This window comes from Leptodactylus fuscus, chromosome 3, assembly GCF_031893055.1.
Source record: "Leptodactylus fuscus isolate aLepFus1 chromosome 3, aLepFus1.hap2, whole genome shotgun sequence".
NCBI classification, from domain to species: domain Eukaryota; kingdom Metazoa; phylum Chordata; class Amphibia; order Anura; family Leptodactylidae; genus Leptodactylus; species Leptodactylus fuscus.
This window is the reverse complement of record NC_134267.1, coordinates 50,403,585-50,428,178: the sequence shown is the minus strand read 5'-3', so window position 1 is coordinate 50,428,178 and position 24,594 is coordinate 50,403,585. Positions and strand designations below refer to the sequence as shown.

The window sequence follows — 24,594 nt, the reverse complement described above, 5'->3', positions numbered from 1 at the left end:
ATTTGATCGAATACTACTTGCTCATCTCTAGTCTAGAAACTGCCCTAACCAAAGTCACTAATGACCTTCTAACCGCCAAACCAAGCGCCATTACTCTGTCCTCCTCCTTGGCCTCTCCTCAGCCTTTGGCACAGTCAACCACTCCCTCGTTAGAAACGCTCTCATGCCTTGGCATCTCCGACTTGGCCCTTTCCTGAATCTCCTGATACCTCACATTCAGCGACTCGCACTTGCATACATCCTCCTCACCATGCCCTCTTTCGTGTAGGTGTCCCCCAAAGGCTCCGTCCGAGATCCCCTCGTTCTCCATCTACACCCTCAGCCACCTCATAGACTCTCATGGCTTTCAACACCATTGGTATGCTGACGACACTCAAATATATCTCCTTGGACCAGACGTTACCTCTGTTGTACCAGAGTTCAAAAGTGTCTAGGGGCCATAGCCTCCTTTCTCTCCTCCCGCATTCTCAAACTCTAAACCTGCCCATACGCAACCTGTGATCCTCCAATGACCTCCTACTCCACTCTGCTCCAATCCGCTCCTCACACAACCGTCCCCAAGATATCTCCCGTGCATCCCCCATACTCTGGAACTCCTTACCAAGACACATAAGACTGACCTCCACAATCACAGGCTTCTAGAAGGCCCTGAAGACTCACCTATTCAGGAAGGCCTACAACCTCCAATAACACTATCACCGCACCACCATCTGAACTGTCTCCCCCCTCTCCTTCTGTCTCTATCCCTCTTCCCCCATAGATTGTAAGCCCTTGCGGACAGGCCCCTCTATCCCGCTGTGCCAGTCGGTCATTGTTAGTATATTTGTTTTGTATATTTTGTGTACTGTATGTAAACCCTCAAAATGTAAAGCACCATGGAATTAATATAATAATGTACAACACCATGGAATTATTGGTGCTATATAAATAATAGTGATGCGCTGCATCTATTAAGTTTTGTTCATTTGTCACATGGTACGACATTCACCTGAATAGGGCCGAGCTCCGGTCACAGCTCCTACAATATATACACAAGGTCTTTACTTGGCTTTCAATGAAGAGACTGCAGCACTCACCCAAATCTTACAGACTCTTAAACCATTGGTGGGGGATTTTCATCATTCCCCAGATACCCCTTAACCCTTTCACAAACAACCCTCTTCTGGTGTACATATTTGTCAAATTTGTAGGGGTTTTGTATCTCCTACACTACCCTCAATGCACAGGGTGGAGACCTTGTACAAATCCTCTCAGAAATGTAAAATTATTGTTTGACTGTATTTAAACATTAACCCTAAGACTTTGTCGGACTTCATTATCATCAGTGCTGACTGTTCATTCTCCTCACCCCGTTCCAAGGTTTTACCTTGATCAACAAGTGTATGGCCTTCGAGAGTAAACATTTACCCAGCGTGCCCCCTCAGATGCCAGATAAGGATCCTTATTAATACATACAAGTCTTCAGTTCAGTGCTGACATCAAACCAATTCACAGCCATGTAAGCCACGGCATAGGAAGGTATGTGCAGAGTCACAAGCTGACAAAATACTGGAGAAGGCTACACTATTGTGAGGTAAAATGACAGAATGACAGAAAGCTGACCAAGCCATTTGTAGTCACTTCTGGTGACAATAGTACTTGTCCTAAGACAGTTATAGCACTGATATTCTTTTGGCGAGTTCTGCTCCTGATCAGAACAAGGGTAATAACTAGAGATGAGCGAGTACTATTCGAAATGGCCGTTTCGAATAGCACGCACCCATAGGAATGAATGGACGCAGCCAGCACGCAGGGGGTTAAGCAGCCAGCCGCCGGCAAAAGCTGCGTGCCAGCCGCTTCCATTCATTCCTATGCGTGCGTGCTATTCGAAACGGCCATTTCGAATAGTACTCGCTCATCTCTAGTAATAACCCAAGGTGTAAAGCAAGCCTTAGCATTATACTGAGGGTCACACCCTGAATTTTGTACGTGTGCTCACTAATGACCAGCACTTGGCTACAATTTAATAGGAGCAATAATCATCCATCATGTATAGCATGTGTGAAACATGGAAGTAATGTATCAATATAAAAAATAAAATAAAAAACAATTAGCTCAACGTTAATAGAGAAAACAATGTCACCATAAAGGAAATTTCTAGACAGAGACGTAATGACCTATTCTTATGACAGGTCACTAACTTAAGGTCAGTGGGGGTCGGACGCCCAGGCCAAGCACAGCTTCATACATTTTGCAGTGGCTGCCATTATAGCTCAGCTCCCATTTATTTGGCTACAACACAGTGTACAGAGCTTCCCGCTCCACCGGCAGGGCTAATAATATAGCAGAACAGCTACATGTTACCTGGGGCTATGTAGCTCTACCATAAAGGGAGATTTTTTTTAATTTATCCATGAAAGTGGGAATAAAGTACCAGTCAACCATTGCAGTAGACTCTAATATATTGTGCAATGGGGAAATTCTTGGAGAAGTCTTGAGCAGTGCTGAATAGTACCCAATGCAAAAGGTGACCACACAAAAAAAAAAAAAAAAAAAACACCACAACACAAAACACATCAGGAAATGCTACCTGGAATATTTTGGCACCAGATTACATGGTGACCAACACTAAAATATAATTATTTTTTTTTATTTATTTTTTTTTTTAAATCAAAGGCAGTTTGTCATATTGTCATATACACCAAAGTGTTTTTTTTCATTAAAGGGGTTATTCAGCATCGCTAGGATAGGCCATCAATACTAGATGTATGGGGGTCCGACACCTGGGCCCCTATAGATCACTGGTACAGAGGCCATACTACTCACTCGGATACAGACTACAGTAGCGAGGGTAGGTAATGCAGCGCTTCCCACTGAAGTCTATGGGTAGTACTGCAGTACATACAGTCCTATGAAAAAGTTTGGGCACCCCTATTAATCTTAATCATTTTTAGTTCTAAATATTTTGGTGTTTGCAGCAGCCATTTCAGTTTGCTATATCTAATAACTGATGGACACAGTAATATTTCAGGATTGAAATGAGGTTTATTGTACTAACAGAAAATGTGCAATATGCATTAAACCAAAATTTAGCCGGTGCAAAAGTATGGGCACCTCAACAGAAAAGTGACATTAATATTTAGTAGATCCTCCTTTTGCAAAGATAACAGCCTCTAGTTGCTTCCTGTAGCTTTTAATCAGTTCCTGGATCCTGGATGAAGGGATTTTGGACCATTTCTTTCTACAAAACAATTCAAGTTCAGTTAAGTTTGATGGTCGCCGAACATGGACAGCCCGCTCTCAAATGATCTGAAAACAAAGATTGTTCAACATAGTTGTTCAGGGGAAGGATACAAAACGTTGTCTCAGAGATTTAACCTGTCAGTTTCCACTGTGAGGAACATAGTAAGGAAATGGAAGACCACAGGGACAGTTCTTGTTAAGCCCAGAAGTGGCAGGCCAAGAAAAATATCAGAAAGGCAGAGAAGAAGAATGGTGAGAACAGTCAAGGACAATCCACAGACAACCTCCAAAGAGCTGCAGCATCATCTTGCTGCAGATGGTGTCACTGTGCGTCAGCAATACAGCGCACTTTGCACAAGGAGAAGCTGTATGGGAGAGTGATGAGAAAGAAGCCGTTTCTGCACGTACGCCACAAATAGAGTTGCCTGAGGTATGCAAAAGCACATTTGGAGAAGCCAACTTCATTTTGGAAACAAAGATTGAGTTGTTTGGTTATAAAAAAAGGCGTTATGCATGGCGTCCAAAAAGAAACAGCATTCCAAGAAAAACACTTGCTACCCACTGTAAAATTTGGTGGAGGTTCCATCATGCTTTGGGGCTGTGTAGCCAATGCCGGCACCGGGAATCTTGTTAAAGTTGAGAGTCGCATGGATTCCACTCAGTATCAGCAGATTCTTGAGAATAATGTTCAAGAATCAGTGACGAAGTTGAAGTTACGCCGGGGATGGATATTTCAGCAAGACAATGATCCAAAACACTGCTCCAAATCAACTCAGGCATTCATGCAGAGGAACAATTACAATGTTCTGGAATGGCCATCCCAGTCCCCAGACCTGAATATCATTGAACATCTGTGGGATGATTTGAAGCGAGCTGTCCATGCTCGGCGACCATCTAACTTAACTGAACTTGAATTGTTTGTCCAAAATACCTTTATCCAGGAACTGATTAAAAGCTACAGGAAGCGACTAGAGGCTGTTATCTTTGCAAAAGGAGGATCTACTAAATATTAATGTCACTTTTCTGTTGAGGTGCCCATACTTTTGCACCGGTCAAATTTTGGTTTAATGCATATTGCACATTTTCTGTTAGTACAATAAACCTCATTTCAATCCTGAAATATTACTGTGTCCATCAGTTATTAGATATATCAAACTGAAATGGCTGTTGCAAATACCAAAATATTTAGAACTAAAAATGATTAAGATTAATAGGGGTGCCCAAACTTTTTCATAGGACTGTACACTTGCCGCTACATTTATCTCCCATCCACAGGATCAATATCTTATTACTAGTGACCACTGCAAGAAACCCATGTGAATGTAGTGGAGGTGACTGACTGGGCTTGCTGTTACAATATTCCCACAGAAGTGAACAGAGTGGTGGCCAAGCATATGCAGTCCGGCCCCAGTCACACAAGGATCTTGTAGTCTGGTATTTTCCTGATCACTGGGGTAGGGAATCAGAGTCTATGCTTTAAAGAGTCACCAGAATCCAACCAAACAGGTACATTAGGGTTACCTGAATCAAATAAAGTTCTCCCTCTGTGAATTGTTGTTTTTGTTACAGACATGTAGTTTTTGTTAATGTGCAAATGATCCATTTGGAGCACCAAGGGCGATGCCATCACTCCAAAGAGGTAAATAGCAACACCCTCATTGCTCCAAACAGCTCATTTGTCTAGCCTCAAAAACAGGAACTGATTGCCAAGGGGACAGCATAGTTTGTGACCCCAAGATAAGTGTGTGACTGGGCCCATACACTGGGTTCTTGCACCTCTTTATTACTCTATGCATGAAGTACACACACAGAGTAGCTGATTCTTGGGACACAGCGCACAGATGCTACTAAGTATACAGCGTGCAAGTACATGGAACAACGTAAACATTGCGGCCCCTTCAGTGAGTTGGTTCACAAGGATAGAAGAAGTAGAACACCCAACTGGATAATGTTGGCAAATCCTAAAGGTAGGAGCCAATATTGTAATGCTGGTAAAACCCCCTAATCGTAATGTGTCCAGTTCCATAACTGAAGCGGATCTAACTCTTACTTACAGTATATGAGGACAGATTCACATCTGCGTTGGATTCTCCATAGACTTTTCTCTCTGATGACTTTAGATGGAATCTCCAGCAAAGTCCTGCACAGAACACCTTTTTCTCTCCTGGTTTCAATATAAAACCAACGTACCCCATTATAGTCTATGGGGTTCCCTGGTGACCGCTTTTTTAGCGAACAGGCTCTTCGTCTTTCAAGTCCCCATGTGGACCCGAATGACAGAGACAAACGCTAGTGTGAACCTAGCGTAACAATACACTGTACATTACTGTATGTTTCATATTAGCTTTTATTTAGTTTCCAAGGAACATAAACTGCTCTTCCCTTGTATTTCATTGTTCATATGACAATACGCATCTGCAAAACATTTCTGGTCTTCAAGAACCACAAAATGCTTGGCCGGTCTAAATAAGAAATGGCTTCAGGGAGCGCCAGAGCGAGCGGATTACAAGTCATTCTGTCCCAGAATACAAAGACTTTCCACAAAAAACAACATAGTATTGCCAAAATAAATGGCTTTTCTGATTTAGCACTTGGAGATTTCAGGTTACATCCTGTAAGTGTCAATCTGTGTGTAAAGAAAATGACACAGCAGCAACGACAAGTCACTCCATACACTACCGGAGCAGCAATGACAAGTCACTCCATACACTACCGGAGCAGCAATGACAAGTCACTCCATACACTACCGGAGCAGCAATGACAAGTCACTCCATACACTACAGGAGCAGCAATGACAAGTCACTCCATACACTACAGGAGCAGCAATGACAAGTCACTCCATACACTACCGGAGCAGCAATGACAAGTCACTCCATACACTACAGGAGCAGCAATGACAAGTCACTCCATACACTACAGGAGCAGCAATGACAAGTCACTCCATACACTACCGGAGCAGCAATGACAAGTCACTCCATACACTACCGGAGCAGCAATGACAAGTCACTCCATACACTACCGGAGCAGCAATGACAAGTCACTCCATACACTACCGGAGCAGCAATGACAAGTCACTCCATACACTACAGGAGCAGCAATGACAAGTCACTCCATACACTACCGGAGCAGCAATGACAAGTCACTCCATACACTACCGGAGCAGCAATGACAAGTCACTCCATACACTACAGGAGCAGCAATGACAAGTCACTCCATACACTACCGAAGCAGCACTCCATACACTACCGAAGCAGCAATGACAAGCCACTCCATACACTACAGGAGCAGCAATGACAAGTCACTCCATACACTACCGGAGCAGCAATGACAAGTCACTCCATACACTACCGGAGCAGCATCTACAAGAGATTTCTTTTAGTAGGTTTAAACACAGGAGTGACCATTTAGTGCATTTCTAGCTGCTGCAGATTTCTCTGTGGAATATCGGATGTGTGTCAGTCCCACGTGGGCATACCTGGTTTATGCAGCGGTTGTATGGCTAACACACAAAGGACCAGATAACTGCAACCCTAGAGGATATTATTTGATCACTAACTTTTCAAACAACTTAGTCTCATTTCATAGGGCAGTGACAGAGAACCTTTTAGAGACCGAGGGCCCAAACTGCAAACAAAAACCCACTAAATTATCGCAAAGTGCCAACATGGCAATTTAACCTTAATACTGTACGGATTCACAATTGTGGACAGTTACGGACCCACAAGCCGTGTGAATGGGGCTTTACAGAGCTTTCAATAATACAAACAACTTTGTCCTGAAATGTAAAGATCTCTATATTTGGTACTTTTGAACAATTAATGTTCGCTATTTACATTCTATTCACTATTTCCATCCTGTACTAATCTCACATCTGCTATAAAACAGATAATGTGTCATATAAATAGTGAAGGGCCCCCACAAAGTCTAATGCGCTCCACAGTCGTCTCCCACACAGTATTACATGCTCCAAAGTAGGTCCCCACACAGTATTATACACTCTACTTTGGGCCGCCACACAGTAGTATTTGCTCCACAGTGGACCCCCACACAGTATTACATGCTTCCACGAAGAACAGCTGGGCGTCGTCGTCCTTCTAACCGCAGGCACTGATGAATGATGTCATTGTGCCTGCGTGGGGGCAGAGGTCACACTTTGCTGTCCGTGTAAGCCGTGGTCCCACAGACTACACTGACAGTTTTCAGCTCTAAGTGCATTTGCACATCCAGTTGAAAGAAGCGATCGCTCACTAATAGCAAATATTGTACCAAATCCCCTGTTAGTGAGTGATCAGGACAATGGCACAGGTGCCAACACAGAGGGCTCTAAGTCCCCCCCCCCCCCCCCCCCCCCCGGGAGAGCATGTGACTCTGGACTAAAAGACTTTAATTAAAAATGTTGCTGCTTTGTCTGAAAATCCTCCATAAAGTTCCTGCCAATAGGTGTACCCCCTTCTGACAGCTTACTGTTCACTGTTTTGTTACTAAGGAAGTCTGTCCCTAGATAAATTCCATTTCATCTTGCTAGAGGACACAGGGAATGGAGAGGTGATGATTCTGCTCACAGCCTTCACAGACATGTCTGCAAACTGTTACTATGTGCAAAAGACTAAAGAATCAGCAAATCTCACAGCTTACAACAAAAGAAAATTCTTCTCTTTATTTGTATGTACTTCTGTCTGATTGTGTGTAATACCACAGATGGGGTATTAGTCACAGCAAGCAACTTTACTGACTGTGCACATAGACTTTTTTTGCCTTGTATTTTATCTACTTTGTTGCATGCATTTGCCCTGTATTTACATTCCAGTGTTCCTGGCTCTCCTATATTATGGTCACTTAGGCTTTTCTCAGGTATTTGTTTACAATTGTATTGTTACTCCTGGCAGAACATTATCAATGGATGGAGGAGGGGGCAGACTGCTTCTTAGGACTAGTTCACACGGGGGTTCCGCGTGTGCACATTCAGTTGTGGCTTTCCGCTCCGGATTAGGCCCAAATGAATGGGCCTAGTCCGGAGGGTGCGGACGTGAGGCGGACATCGCTGCCCTGAATCTGCCTGAAGAAAGGGCAGCTCTCTTCTTTTTTCCGTGAGTGGGAACAAACCACTAGCAGGAAAAAAAGACCGCTAGTGGTCTACATAGACCTCTATTGTGAGGGGGCAGATTTTGAGGTGGATTCCGCACCAAAATCTGCCCCCTCTTGCTCCATGTGAACTAGCCCTTATAGTACAGGTCCCCAGGCTAAAGACAGAAATGCAAAATGTGTTTCAGCAACAATTTGATTATTCGCATTAGAAAAATGGACAGGACACTATGAAGACTTACACAGTGATAGAACAAACTGCCCAGTAAGACCTTGCACATATGCCAACTTTAAGAGACCGAGAAAGATCAGTGTGTGTCCCTGCGTCTTCTGTGGCTTTTTAAATTATTAATAAAGACCACATTTTTTTCTAATTACTGTATATACTCGAGTATAAGCCGACTTTCAGCACATTTTTCATGCTGAAAAAGCTCTCCTCGGCTTATACACGAGTCAGGGTCCACGGAGCACAGAAAACTGGAAGGAGCTGGAAAGGGGAGGTCCTTTAGTGCTACTGCTCTGTGATTGGCTTGTCATGAGGTCACATGACTGTGAGGTCATCAAAGGTCCTGTAGCCACTGGTATGCAACATCTGCAGATAAGATTGAGTCTAAATCCTAGTAGCTCCGCCCACACCAGAGTCCGATCACATGGTCATGACGTCATCAGAGGTCCTTTAGCACACTAGGATTTAGCCTCTACCCTGCAGATGAGTGGCCAGGATTCATTGTGTCTTATGGAAGATGCCTGTTGTATGGAGGAGAGGAAGCTGCAGTAACGTGACACACACAGGGACCTTCCTTTAGTTACTCCGCCTATTACTGTCAGGCATTTGGGGTTATTAATTTAGTTTCAGTAACTCCATGTGCCTCACATTAATAACAGTTAACCCCATTATGTCCCTCATATTAACCAGTGTTCCCCATATAAGAGTTACTAATATGTGAGACACATGAAGGTACTAATGAAGGAGCTTAATTATGAAGATTCCTAATTATTACCTCCATATGTCCCACATATCAGTAACTCTTACGTGAGGCACACAGGGGGTTAATGTGAGGGACATGATGGGGTTAACTGCTATTACTATGATCCCCATGGAGTTACTAAGGGCTCGTTCACATCTGCGCCCGGTCTCCGTTCATACAGGTTTCCGTTTCCTGCACAAAACTGAGCAGGAGACGGAAACCTGCAGGACTCTTTCAAACCCCTTCATTTGAATGGGTTTGAAAGATGTCCAGCCGTGAGCGCTGGTGAGCGTTTTATGCTCTCCGCCGCAAAACCGTTTTTTTTTTTTTTTTTAAATCGGACACAGAGTCAGACATGTAGTACTCTTTGTCCGGTTTTAAAAAAAACGGTTTTGTGGCGGAGCGCATAAAACGCTTACCGGCACTCACAGCCGGACTCGGTCTGACAGCTTTCCGTCTTCTGCATGCAGAAGACAGAAAGCTTAAAACGGACTCCGGGCGCTAGTGTGAACCTAGAGTATGCTGCAATGCACATGACCAGACTTTTTATCTGCAATGGTGGATTCCCCCCCCCCCCTCGGCTTATAATAATAAGTTTTCCCAGTTTTTTGTCGTAAAATTAGGGGTCTCTGCTTATATTCGGGTCGGCTTATACTCTAGTATATACGGTCCCTACCCTACCAGGTGCTGGGCGATTTTTCCTTTTCCTGACCACAGCCCCTCTCTCTGTGGGGCTGGGATGACATGCTGGATTCTGGAGACAGACTAAGTGGTGGACAGCTGGGCATATCAAGTGGTTGGGCACATTGTAAAATAAAGTGCAAATGTGTCACTTTTTCAGGGATCAGAACTGCACCAACCAGATTACCGTATTTTTCGGACTATAAGACGCACTTTTTTTCCCCAAAATTTGGGGGGAAAAGAAGGGTGCGTCTTATAGTCTGAATGTGGCACCTGGCACCCGCCATAATAGAGAGGCGGATGTCGGCAAGGGATAGACGCCGGGGCCTGAGACATTGCTGCGCTCCTCTGCCCTGCATGAAGCCAGCAGCGGCGATGCTATTCCGCTCCTCCGTCCCCCCTGCCGCTGGCTTCAGGCAGGGCAGAGGAGCGATGTCTCAGGCCCCGGCGTCTATCCCTCACCGGCATCCGCCTCTCTAGTACAGCGGATGCCGGGTCAGTATCAGCGGCCCATTCTCCCCCGGGGCCGGTCCCCACCGGCCCCGTATCTGTAGAGTTGCAGGCCGGCTCCTGCGCGGCGATATCGCAGGAGCCGACCTGTTCGGGTGACAGCCGGGAGCCTAATGAAGCTCCCAGGCCTGTCACTGCTGTATTAGTATTGCGGCTGGTCTCTATGACCAGCCGTAATACTAATAGACAGAATGTCCCATAGACAGCAATACAGTTGTATTGCCGTCTATGGGACTTGCAATCAAGTGACCGCAGGTTCAAGTAGAAAATCATATCATAAACCACCGGTTTTTTTTTTCAATAAAAAGTGATCTAAGAAATATATAGTCCCCAAAATGGTATAACTAAAAAGTACTTCTGGCCCCGCAAAAAAAAAACAAAAAAAAAACACTCTATGCGTCCCCGTACAGCTGCAGGGTCACCTGTCAATGTGGCCTTGCAGCTGTTGCAAAACTACAACTCCCATATATTAAATATTTTACCATTTTTTGCTTCCAAATTTTTTTTCACTATTTTCCTCCTCTAAAACCTGGGTGCATCTTATAGTCCGAAAAATACGGTATCCCCCATCCTGTAGAACTACAGGGTACACAATACACTTCAATATCAGCACAGTGATTTCTTATATAGTAAAGCTGTTATCAGAGCAAAAGTCTCCATGGATTCCAGTACCCAATATGGCAATGTCTACGACACAAGAGACCACCAATCAGCACAAGTCATTCTCATTTCTTTTTAATCTTTTATTATGTGGTTGAAGGATGATATGAAATCCATATTTTCCTCCGGGTACTCCGGTTTCCTCCCACACACCAAAGACATACTGATAGGGAATGTAGAATGTGCGCCCAATATGGGACAGTGACTGACAATATCTGTAAAGTGTTGCGGAATATGATGGCGCGATATACACTCACCGGCCACTTTATTAGGTACACCATGCTAGTAACGGGTTGGACCCCCTTTTGCCTTCAGAACTGCCTCAATTCTTCGTGGCATAGATTCAACAAGGTGCCGGAAACATTCCTCAGAGATTTTGGTCCATATTGACATGATGGCATCACACAGTTGCCGCAGATTTGTCGGCTGCACATCCATGATGCGAATCTCCCGTTCCACCACATCCCAAAGATGCTCTATTGGATTGAGATCTGGTGACTGTGGAGGCCATTGGAGTACAGTGAACTCATTGTCATGTTCAAGAAACCAGTCTGAGATGATTCCAGCTTTATGACATGGCGCATTATCCTGCTGAAAGTAGCCATCAGATGTTGGGTACATTGTGGTCATAAAGGGATGGACATGGTCAGCAACAATACTCAGGTAGGCTTTGGCGTTGCAACGATGCTCAATTGGTACCAAGGGGCCCAAAGAGTGCCAAGAAAATATTCCCCACACCATGACACCACCACCACCAGCCTGAACCGTTGATACAAGGCAGGATGGATCCATGCTTTCATGTTGTTGACGCCAAATTCTGACCCTACCATCCGAATGTCGCAGCAGAAATCGAGACTCATCAGACCAGGCAACGTTTTTCCAATCTTCAATTGTCCAATTTCGATGAGCTTGTGCAAATTGTAGCCTCAGTTTCCTGTTCTTAGCTGAAAGGAGTGGCACCCGGTGTGGTCTTCTGCTGCTGTAGCCCATCTGCCTCAAAGTTCAACGTACTGTGCGTTCAGAGATGCTCTTCTGGCTACCTTGGTTGTAATGGGTGGCTATTTGAGTCACTGTTGCCTTTCTATCAGCTCGAACCAGTCTGGCCATTCTCCTCTGACCTCTGGCATCAACAACGCATTTCCGCCCACAGAACTGCCGCTCACTGGATGTTTTTTCTTTTTCGGACCATTCTCTGTAAACCCTAGAGATGGTTGTGCGTGAAAATCCCAGTAGATCAGCAGTTTCTGAAATACTCAGACCAGCCCTTCTGGCACCAACAACCATGCCACGTTCAAAGGCACTCAAATCACCTTTCTTCCCCATACTGATGCTCGGTTTGAACTGCAGGAGATTGTCTTGACCATGTCTACATGCCTAAATGCACTGAGTTGCCGCCATGTGATTGGCTGATTAGAAATTAAGTGTTAACGAGCAGTTGGACAGGTGTACCTAATAAAGTGGCCAGTGAGTGTAAGTAAGTATAAGTAAATATTCTTCATGTGCTTAGAAGAGTTTTCCCACAAACATGACCATATTTAGTTTTGTAGACAATAGAAAGTTAAGTTTTTGTGAATATAAATAAATTTAAAAAAAAAAAAAAGCAGTTTTAAAGGGATTCTACCATTGAACTACCTTTTTTTCTAATGAACATGTCGGAATAGTCTTAAGAAAGGCTATTCGTCTCCTACCTTTAGACGTGGTCTCCGCCGCGCCGTTCCGTAGAAATACCGGTTTTAACCGGTATGCAAATGAGCTCTCCGCAGCAATGAGGGCGGGCCCCAGAGCTGAAACACCGATGAGCGCATCCCCATTGCTGCCCAGGGCTCTTTCCTGCGCCGCCTCCTTCTTCTGCAGCAACTCCGCCTCTTCTGGCTTCTCTTGCTCTTGTAGTTCTATACAGGAGCATAGAGAGGCCACCCCAAAATGGCAGCCGGCCGGCTCCTGTATTGAACTGCAAGAGCGGCTACCCAAAAATGGCCGCCGGCCATTTCGGGGTGGCCTCTCTATGCTCCTATATAGAGCTACAAGAGCAAGAGAAGCCAGAAGAGGTGGAGTTGCTGCAGAAGAAGGAGGCGGCGCAGGAAAGAGCTCTCTGGCAGCAATGGGGATGCGCTCATCGGCCTTTCAGCGCTGGGGCCTGCCCTCATTGCTGCGGAAAGCTCATTTGCATACTGATTAAAAACGGTATTTCTACGGAACGGCGCGGCGGAGACCACGTCCAAAGGTAGGAGACGAATAGCCTTTCTTACGGCTATTCCGACGTGTTCATTAGAAAAAAAAAGGTAGTTTAATGGTAGAATCCCTTTAAAAGACCTTCTCTGAGTACCTCAGTGGTGACAGTCTGCTTTCATTGGTTGCCAGTGGAAAGGAGCATGAATGCAGGAACTTTCTATAATCTGGAAATCTGCCATGGCTACCTTGTTGTGGCCAGATTATTTTCCTTCGCATGTACCGTCCCTACCTGATAACCCGGGCCAGCATTATGTAATCAGGGCTAAGTTCCTAATAAGGTTCTTCATTAATAGTCGCATCCCACTGGCAAACAAACAAAGGACTGTCACCACTAAGACAGACAGAATCTTTAAATTCCATGTCAAAAATCCTATCTAAACTGCTAGCTTACATAAATTCAAGAGAGTTTTCCTAAATACATTGCCTCAGAAGTGATGCTTTGTTTACCCGTTATTATTCCTTCCCATTGCTTAGACAATATTGTCAAGGTACCCGGCCTGTTATCCGATCTCAGGTCGGATGACGTGACTCTCTGCACTCTGGAAGGAGGAGGGCTGAGTTCTCAGATCATGCTTGCTCTCAGAGCTGTTATTTCTTGCTATTAAAGGGATCCCATCACGCAGACAATTTTTTTCTAGGTACCACGTTGGAATAGCCTTAAGAAAGGCTATTCGTCTCCTACCTTTCGTTGTCTTCTGCGCGCCGCCGTTCGCCTAGAAGTTACAAGCCACCGACGGAAGAAGAGGCTGAAGATGACGCTGCTGAAGAAGGTGGAGGTGGCGCTGGAGAGCGTTCTTTTGCAGCATTGGGGACGCCTCCAGTGCTGTCTGAGCGCTTGGGCCTGCCCCCAGTGCTGTGAGAGCGCTAATTTGCATACCAACAAGAACCGGGATTGTAGGCGAACGGCGGTGCGGAGAAGACGAGGAAAGGTAGGAGAAGAATAGCCTGTCTTAAGGTACCTAGAAAAATTTGTGTCTGAGTGATAGGATCCCTTTAAGTCCCAGACAATCAGGTCAGCTAATTACGTTTGCAGGGTATACTTTTTACATTGTCCATCTTCTTATGGAATAACACAGACTAACACGCTATTTCAAACAATAAAACCATAAAAGGCCAAAATAACGCCCTTGTCTTCCTTCAGGGGGATTGATGCCGGATACAGGAGTGATTCCGCTAAACATAGGCTGCAAAAGTGAGATGACAGTTTTAGGCATCTGGCTTTCTTTGACAGCACATAGACATGTTGATTTTATCATCGTGTTGTGTCAGTATTTCATAGATGGATCAAACAATTAAAAAAAAAAAAAAAAAAAAAAAAAAAAAAGCTAAGGCTTGTTAAAAGAAATGAACAAGTGAATAGAAATATAAAAGTTTTTCCCGAGACTATGAGACCGATGACCTATAATTTGGATAGGCCAGGGATCAGCAACCTCGGGCACGTGTGACAAGGTAGTAACTTCAGACATTTCCTTGACATAGGACTCTCTCTCTAACGTTGAAAACACTGGTGCCCCAGATAAACCTCTGTCATGGACCATGTAAACACATTAGGAGGGGAGGAAGCAATAAGGAGGTAAAAAAATGGAGCATGGCGCCCTAGTGTCCAGGCGGTGAGTTAGCCTAGTCAGAGGGCAATGTTTTTGGACTTTGAAGCAAGTGAAAAAGTAAAGTATGATATGACAGCTGAATGTCCATTCATTTCAAAAAGGTTGTAAAAATATGTATGGGTTCATGCAAAAAAATGACCGGAGAATGCGAGAAACATCCTCTGTCCCCACAGAGTTGGTTTACTGTGGATCATATTAGTACGGTGTTCAACAAGAAGTCGTATCCATCAGAGAAGAATCAGCATCACACAAGTCATAGACAACATTAAAATGGAAGTCTAATCAACCGCATTATACAACTCATACAGGGGCAATATCCTTACTATTATTGCACGGTACACTGACTGTACACAATACAAAAAGGTTGCTGACCCCTGGAATAGACCATTAATATCGGATCAGTAAAGTCGGACACGTAGGACACCTGCCAGTCACCTGTTTGAAGAACTTTCTGCATTTGGGTGAGCGCCACTTGCTCTTCTCAGGCCAGTGACATCATATCCATTGGGCACATGACCACTGCAAATTCCCACTGAAATGAACACAGCTCAGGCCTAACACCAAGCCAGACACTGTATACCACATAGCACTGTGCTGACTAAGCAGAGAAGAGGTCACAGCACTAGTTCAATCACTGCAACCCCTTCCATGAGCTGATCTGTAGGGGTTCCAGGTATCATGCCCCTACCAATCTTAAACTGAGGACCTATCCTAATGGCAAGTGACCAATATAGCACCGGAGAACGCCTTTAAATAGAATTCATATGTGTGTGCCGTCCACACATTTTCATAGGGCACACAAGGACACAACCCCAAAGCAAATAAATATTATAGGCCCAATTCTAACAATAGTCAACTCACATATAACCAACCAGGGCTATATCTATATAACTGTAGCACATTAGGATATAGCAAGCTTCTGAATAGCTGGACCACTTTACACATACAAACTACACTGCTCAAAAAAATAAAGGCAACGCTCAAATAACACATCCTAGATCTGAATGAATGAAATATTCTCATTGAATTACAAAGCGGAATGTGAGAACAAAATCACACACAAATCATCAATGGAAATCAAATTTATTAACCAATGGAGGCCTGGGGTAAAAATGAGGCTGAGTTGTGTGTGTGTGTGTGTGTCCTCCACATGCCTGTATGACCTCCCTAAAACGCCTGGGCATGCTCCTGATGAGGTTACGGATGGTCTCCTGAGGGATCTCCTCCCAGACATGGACTAAAGCATCTGCCAAGTCCTGGACAGTCTGTGGTGCAACATGACACGGCGACACTACCAGGAGAAAGGCCAGTACACCAGGAGACGTGGAGGGGGCCGTAGGAGGTCAACAACCCAGCAGCAGGACTGCTACCTCCACCTTTGTACAAGAAGGAACAGGAGGAGCACTGCCAGAGCCCTACAAAATGACCTCCAGCAGGCCACAAATGTGCAAGTGTCTGCAGGAACTGTTAGAAACCGACTCCATAAGGATGGTATGAGGGCCTGACGTCCACAGATAGGAGTTGTGCTCACAGCTCAACACCGTGCAGGACGCTTGGCATTTGCCACAGAACACCAGGATTGGCAACTTCTCCACTGGCGCCCTGTGCTCTTCACAGATGAAAGCAGGTTCACACTGAGCACAAGACATGACAGAGTCTGGAGACGCCATGGAGAGTGATCTGCTGCCTGTAACATCCTTCAGCATGACCGGTTTGGTAGTGGGTCAGTAATGGTGTGGGGTGGCATTTCTAGGGGGGCCGCACAGCCCTCCATGTGCTCTCCAGAGGTAGCCTGACTACCATTAGATACAGAGACGAGATCCTCAGAGCCCTTGTGAGGCCATAGGCTGGTGTGGTTGGCCCTCATGTGGCTGAAGTGTGCCAGCAGTTCCTGTAAGATGAAGGCATTGAAACTATGGACTGGTCTGCCCGTTCCCCAGACCTGAATCCGATTGAGCACATCTGGGACATCATGTCTCACTCCATCCACCAACGTCACGTTACACCACAGACTGTCCAGGAGTTGGCAGATGCTTTAGTCCAGGTCTGGGAGGAGATCCCTCAGGAGACCATCCGCAACCTCATCAGGCGCATGCCCAGGCGTTGTAGGGAGGTCATACAGGCACGTGGAGGCCACACACACTACTGAGCCTCATACTGACATGTTTTAAGGACATTACATCAAAGCTGGACCAGCCTGTAGCGTGTTTTTCCACTTTAATTTTGGGGCTGACTCCAAATCCAGGCCTCCATTGGTTAATAAATTTGATTTCCATTGATGATTTGTGTGTGATTTTGTTGTCATCACATTCAACTTTGTACAGAACAAAGTATTCAACGAGAATATTTCACTCATTCAGATCTAGGATATGTTGTTTGAGTGTTGAGCGGATATTATCGGCCATCACATTAATTTCAATTGGGCCTCATTACTGGATTTTCTACGTCCATTTAACCAGGCCGAAAAACTATAGGACATGTCCTATTTTTGCCTGTTTCCATGGATTCTTCAATACACTCATTTCTATAATGGATCCCTGAAAACTAATGCCCCATGGATGCAAAACAGCCATGAAAAATGTCCATTTTTCACCACTCTTTTGGATCACCGTCATCTGAATAGGCACTTTACTATTTTGTTTATTTCCAGGAAAACCAGGTAACAACCACAAATTTGGCTGCCAGATTTTACTGATGAAGTATATATTGTTCCTCGTAACAAAGAGACAAAGAAGTTAACCTTTAAACAGTGGTGAACTCTACCAAGGGAACATGTCATGAGAACAAGACCCATTATCTGAATTAAGTTTATAGGTTAAATGTATTTTAAGACTTCTTGTTCTCGCTATAGCGGAAACGCTGTGGCAAAAACCGGTTAGGACAATACATTACTGCTGTGTGTTTTGAAGAAGCCGTCAGGCTTCCTCAGGGAAGAAAGCTCCTCGGTACTGAAGCTGCTGGAGCCCAACTTCTTGGGAGCAGAGGATGACAAAACGCTAGGGGGCAATTCGCAGAGGTGCATAAGTTTCGGGTAGGGATTGATACCAAAGTAGATTTTTTTTTTACATTATGGCTGAGGCAGAGGACACAGATGCGGAAACGCAGCTTTATTTGGAGCAAATTTTGCTGCTTTTTTTGAGCTAAATGCAAAAATGACTACAAAAAGAATAGAAAATATATAGGAAGTTCTTATACTTCTGCCTTCTGCTCAATCCACTCCTGACTTTGGCTTAAAAAAACCTCAGCAAAATCTGCATCATAAAAAGCTGCGTTTCTACAACGTGAGGCCACAGCCTAAACGCAGATATTTTTTTTTTGTTGCAGATTTTGTTACGGTTTTTTGATCCAAAGCCAAGAAGGTCTACAACAGGAAAGGGAAATGTATAGGAAGCTCTTATACTTCTACCTTCTGCTCAATCCACTCCTGGTTTTGGCTCAAAAAAACGCAACAAAAAAAAGCTGCATTTATGCAACGTGGGGCTTTAGCCTGCAGTAGACATTTTTTTTATTGGGAGCACAAATGGAACTCAGTTTTTTTGGGGGGTGTATATGCAAACTTTGGACAGATTAGCAGGCACAGTCTTCCACTTTAGTCACACCCAACTGGTACCAATATAACAAATAATTTGCTTGAGCTATTCTGTAGTTCATACATTTTCGACATACACCATTTGACTGCCATGTTGTCCCTCATCTATCTGAACACTTCATGCATCCACCTGTTCAAAAGATATGACCCCCCCACCCCAGTAGGTTATATGTGATTTAACTCTTGTTAACCAAGTGGGCATTAAACTTATATTTTCCTACAGATCATGGAGGTTACAGCACTTTTTTTTTTTTTTTTTCAACAAAAGACAGTTCCCATATAACCTAATGGGGAGACATCATCGTATCAAATGATAGCAATTTATACTTTGTGAAAGGTCCTCTTTAAGATGGGTCATTAATACTAGATCAGAGGGGTCTGATCTCCGACACTACCGCAACTCGCTGCTCACAACAGCAGCGGTCCTTGGGTGGTCTCAGATATTTTGCCCAAAATGTATTTTTCATACTGATGACCTATCTACTAGATAAGCCATTAGTACGTGATCTGTGCATGTGCAGTCTGCTCCATTCTGAAAAATCAAATTGGAAAAAAAATCCCTTTAAGTGGGCTGCAATATCATACAAAGCCGATATATAATGTATGGCATTGTGCTTGGTAAGCAATGAAAAGGTTTTCAGACAAGCGCTGTAACCTCATCAAACTGTATGTCAGACCCAGACAGATCTGACATCGATGGCCAATCATATAGGTAGGTCATCAATATTATAATCCTGGAAAACGCCTTAAGAAAACAAATCCTAAACTCCTGCAATTTTTAGACTGGCCGTCAAATCTAATAATATGCTGACATTGCTGAAAAGTGAACAGAATAGTGGGCAAAACACGCAGTCACATCAGTATCATGTACAGTATTACACTTCAAAGATGGTGATGGACATAGATCTACTCCACTTCATTGCAAAGAAGATCTCCAGACTATCGTGTCTATAATACATGCGGCTACCATAAAGCATCCTGCTAAATGCTGTCAGGGAACCCGTCAGATCTGTAACACTAAACCACCCACAGACTCTTACAGCCTTGTACTAATGATGTCCATGGCTGCAAAGAAAAAAAAACCCTTTATACTTACCTGGCTCCTGTACTCCTGGCACCAGTGGAGTCCTTCACTGAAACCACAGTAGTACACCGCTACTTCAGGACCTTGTGCACTGAGGCCAAGTTGCATCAGTAAAGAGCGGCACACGCGCCATCAGCTCCAGAGGTTAATCTAATGAGACTCATCTACAGAAAAGGAAAAACCTTTATACTTGACATTACCTCCAAAAACAAAGTATTTGGGGGTACTTAGGACACTAAGCCACCGCTCCATTGGGCCCTGTGGGTGGATTAGTGTCCCAAACATCAATGAACTGTTCCCTTTTACAGCCGCTCAAGCAAGACATCACCCCCTATAATCATGTACCGAAAAAATAAAAAGTCTATAGACAGAAAATAAAACCACATTAGCACAAAGTGGCTCACTATCTAGAAGCATTCATTGCCTGTACAAGAGGTTTCAGGAATACAATTATTGAAGACACATGCCATTAACCCAATGATCCAAGCACAGAGAATGGAGCAAGAAGCAGACAGCTCTGTTCTTCTTATGGTGGCTGAACTAGGTCACTAGACACAGAACAGAGCTGCCGCTTCCTGCTCCATTCCCATAGGTGTCCAACATCCAACCATCCGATATTCTTAGGACAGATTAGCAATTTTATCCAAGAAAGATCTGATTTGAACATACTAAAGATCTGGGGTCATATACTGATGCCTACCGAAACACAAGCAAGTCTGCGGCAAACTATTCCAGGAGGCTGAATGAAAAATGTCCTATTTGGTTCTAGAAATAAGAGGGACATTTGCATCTACATGGAGTACGGATTATACACTATACAGTACTACGTATTTTGGGGACTGTAACATTTGCACAAGCACCACCCAAAAAAAAAATAAAAAATTACCATTAATGCAGATCAACTATATATCCAAGAGAGATCCTCGTATCGGAAACCATTATTTCAGGTGTCTATTGAATTCTATAGGAAATTCTCAACCACAATTCTGCATTAGATGACGCATGCTAGGCTTTATTATTTTATGGCCCCTGTCTCTGTACATGTCGGGGTAAACCAGTAAGCTAGGTCATTGATTATTTTAGGATTGCTGTAGATAACATTGGGCTTGTTTTAGAACAGGATTTTACATGGAGATATAAAAATGGTTATATCAATTAGCTGTAAAACCAAAGTTACAAAAAATCCAATGCCCTGTAACAACCCAAACACATACTGCTAATACAGGAAAAATCCAGGAAATGTCACCCTACCAAGTGTGAACTGGACCAAGCAATTCCTCTCAATACAACACGCGGTTATTACAAGTGTGACGGTGTGAGCCCCATCCATCAAAGTGACAGATGACGGAGAAGGCGACAGCAGAATGAAGGGTTGGTAACTCTACACCTGTAACTTCTGGGGTGTGTTCACATGGTGCAGATGGCAGAATGAAATTCTGATGTGGTTTTTCATTACTGCATGGATGTTTTCCCCGCATTGTGTTAAACCCCCTTAGGATATCAACGGAGCCCCAAATGGGTTTTCTCAGCAATCCTATTACTATATCCAGGCACACTTGTCAGTGGAGTACAAGCACTAGCACTGGAATCTTCATAGATTTTTTTTTTCTTCATTTAAAGCCATTGAGCATATTCACATGTTCAGGATTTTTCAACGAAGTTTTGAATACCAGAAATGGATAAAGAAGAAAAAAAAAATGGTATCTGATCTCTAAGACTCCTCTCCTTATGTGAGCCACACTTGATCTTGGCATGAATCCTTAAGACCGCTTCACGCAAGCATATACCATATCCCCATAGGACTACTATCCTGTCATCCTACTTCTAGTATGGGTAGGCAGGGATCATAGATGACCCAAGTCTCGGTGCTCAGTCAGGGAAATGCACCTGTGTGAATACGTCCTTATTTATAGAACTAGTAAGCAACCACACATGAAAGGCCTGTCAGCAGGACTAACCGCTCCCCCTTCCCCAAATTACTGGAGACCCCAGCAGTCAGTCTGCTGTCCTGCTGAACAACGATCTCTAGGAAAGAAGACATCCGTAGCTTTTCTGTCTATGTACACACAGATAGGTCATTCATTTTACAGGTCATAACTAACGTTCATGTCAAGTCAAGAAAGAAATCCCATTTAACCAGTGCACCAGCTCCAGTACTAGTGCACCAGCTCCAGTACTAGTGCACCAGTGACTCCTCCAGTACCAGTGCACCAGCTCCAGTACCAGTGCACCAGCGACTGCTCCAGTACCAGTGCACCAGCGACTGCTCCAGTACCAGTGCACCAGCGACTGCTCCAGTACCAGTGCACCAGCGACTGCTCCAGTACCAGTGCACCAGCGACTGCTCCAGTACCAGTGCACCAGCGACTGCTCCAGTACCAGTGCACCAGCGACTGCTCCAGTACCAGTGCACCAGCGACTGCTCCAGTACCAGTGCACCAGCGACTGCTCCAGTACCAGTGCACCAGCGACTCCTCCAGCACCAGTGCACCAGCGACTCCTCCAGCACCAGTGCACCAGCGACTCCTCCAGTACCAGTGCACCAGCGACTCCTCCAGTACCAGTGCACCAGCGACTCCTCCAGTACCAGTGCACCAGCGACTCCTCCAGTACCAGTGCACCAGCGACTCCTCCAGTACCAGTGCACCAGCTCCTCCTCCAGTACCAGTGCACCAGCGACTGCTCCAGTACCAGTGCACCAGCTCCAGTACCAGTGCACCAGCGACTCCTCCGGTCTGCACTTAGGGGTAATGTAGAAGCTCCTACTTGTGTTTCTATTTCTGTCTAGTTGGTATTAAAAGGCTGTTCCATAGACATCTGAGCCACATGGCAGGAGAGACAAGACTTGGGCTTCCTCCTGCACAAAGGCTTGCAGCTACTGACTCCAGACTAGCACACTTCACAGTCATCCATACAACCCCATAGACTGAGATCAATGGCTATGAGAAGGTAAAGGGTTAAGCCTAGCTCCAGATCTGCATCTCCAGGGCACCGGTGGGGTCTCCCGTACCCCCACTACCTGTCAGCCAGGCCCCTGACATAAGTGCAGTGCTGCTGCCATAGACATCCATGTTACATCAGAAGACAGCAGGGACCATGCCCTATACCGGAGCTGTCATGGTGGGAGCTGTCTGCAGAGGAGCCGTGAGAAGCCCCCAGGGCCGGATCACTAGAGCCCCCCATGACAGGTGACAGCAGGCCGGCCTCACTGCACAGCCCGAGGCCTGCGGCTTCCTAGGCCCTGGGACACTTCTCATCAATGTCGCTCGGTTCCCATGACGAGTGGCCGCCTCGGCCTGCACTTCCAGGCGCCGTCCCTCCCCCAGCCGCCACTTACTCTCATTTAACACCTCCACCAGGTCTGCGCAGATTTCACACATCGTTCATGAAGGAGCCGCGTCCCGAGCATGGATCTTGCGCTGCCCGCGGCCCCGTCAGCCGGTGTATGCGGTGCCGCTTTCAAGTGCAAGGCCTGGGAACGAGCAGGAGTGGGGACTGCGCGGTGACGGGATGTCCGGGGGGAGGCGAGAGGGCAAGGGGCGAAGTAAGAAGGGTAACAAGGAGTTTATTTCCCCCAAATGTGCCCGAGGCGGCGACAAGCGGAGTCACTCACTGCCTCACCGAACCATCATCACCACAGCCGCCGCCATTTTGGTTGGGGATGCTCAGTTCAGCTCGGCTGTTTCCGGAAGTGATTCGGCCGTTCGGTTTTGTGATCCCTCCTAGTAGCCGAGCTGTCAAGTCACATGACCGAAGTGACAGAGAGGCGGGGCCTCGGGGTGACCGTGGCCTACGACCTGTGACTATGCAGCTGTTCCTACTGCAGCTCCCAGCAATTGTCCTGACAGGTGGCCCCAGAGCATGCTGGGAGTTGTCCCACACACAAGTCACAGATTGCTGACCTCTATCCTACATCATGTTTCCACAACTGGAAGGTCAAACCCCTGCCATTTTGTCTGTAGTCGTTCCAGAGCACAAAACCTTAGGGCTAAGGCCAGAAATCGCAGTGTCACACTGGTACTCCAAGTAACGAAAAGGGAATGCGATTACATTGCGACTCGGTGTCATAGAGATCAATAAGTACATGCACACACCAGTGGCGGATCCAGAGTTTGCGGGGCCCTGGGCAATTGACTTTGGCGGGGCCCTACTTACTGGGAGTCTCGCACTTCTAACCTGTACTTCCCAACTGTTGAAGACTAAAAAGAGGGAACAAAATGTGCGGCGCGCGCAGCGCGCCGCAGCAAATTAGGCCCCGCCCACTTTTATGTTGACTCCACCCATTCTCATTCAATTTTCATGTGATTCCACACAGTATAATCCTCCTACAGTCACCCGTAAATTATATCTCCCCCCCATTTTCATATACACCCTTCATCTACGCCTAGTTTCATGTCCCCCCCCCTCTATCTCTGTCCCCAGTTTCATGCCATTCTCCCCCTTTATCTGCCCAGTTTCATTTCCCCCCCCCCGTCTCTGCCCCAGTGTCATGCCGTTCTCCCCCCTTCATCTGCCCCAGTGTCATGCCGTTCCCCCCCCTTCATCTGCCCCAATGTCATGCCATCCCCCCCCTTCATCTGCCCTAGTGTCATGCCGTTCTCCCCCTCCATCTGCCCCAGTGTCATGCCGTTCTCCCCCCCTCCATCTGCCCCAGTGTCATGCCGTTCTCCCCCCCTTCATCTGCCCCAGTGTCATGCTGTTCTCCCCCCCTCCATCTGCCCCAGTGTCATGCCGTTCTCCCTCCTCCATCTGCCCCAGTGTCATGCCGTTCTCCCCCCTCCATCTGCCCAAGTGCCATGCCATTCTCCCCCCTCCATCTGCCCCAGTGTCATGCTGTTCTTCCCCCCTTCATCTGCCCCAGTGCCATGCCATTCTCCCCCCTCCATCTGCCCTAGTGTCATTCTGTTCTTCCCCCATTCATCTGCCCCAGTGTCATGCCGTTCTCCCCCCTCCATCTGC

General features: G+C 45.6%; 1 protein-coding gene across 1 annotated transcript in view; it reads right to left on the bottom strand.

Annotated features, from left to right (window-relative positions):
• The window catches only part of USP34 (ubiquitin specific peptidase 34), a 106,063-nt gene extending 82,748 nt beyond the window's left edge, over positions 1-23,315 (bottom strand). Inside the window, exon 1 of the mRNA XM_075267582.1 lies at positions 22,973-23,315. Coding sequence (XP_075123683.1) covers positions 22,973-23,015 — 43 coding nt within the window. The 5' untranslated portion in view covers positions 23,016-23,315. The remainder of the gene's footprint in view (positions 1-22,972) is intronic.
• Between the last annotated feature and the right edge of the window lie 1,279 nt (positions 23,316-24,594).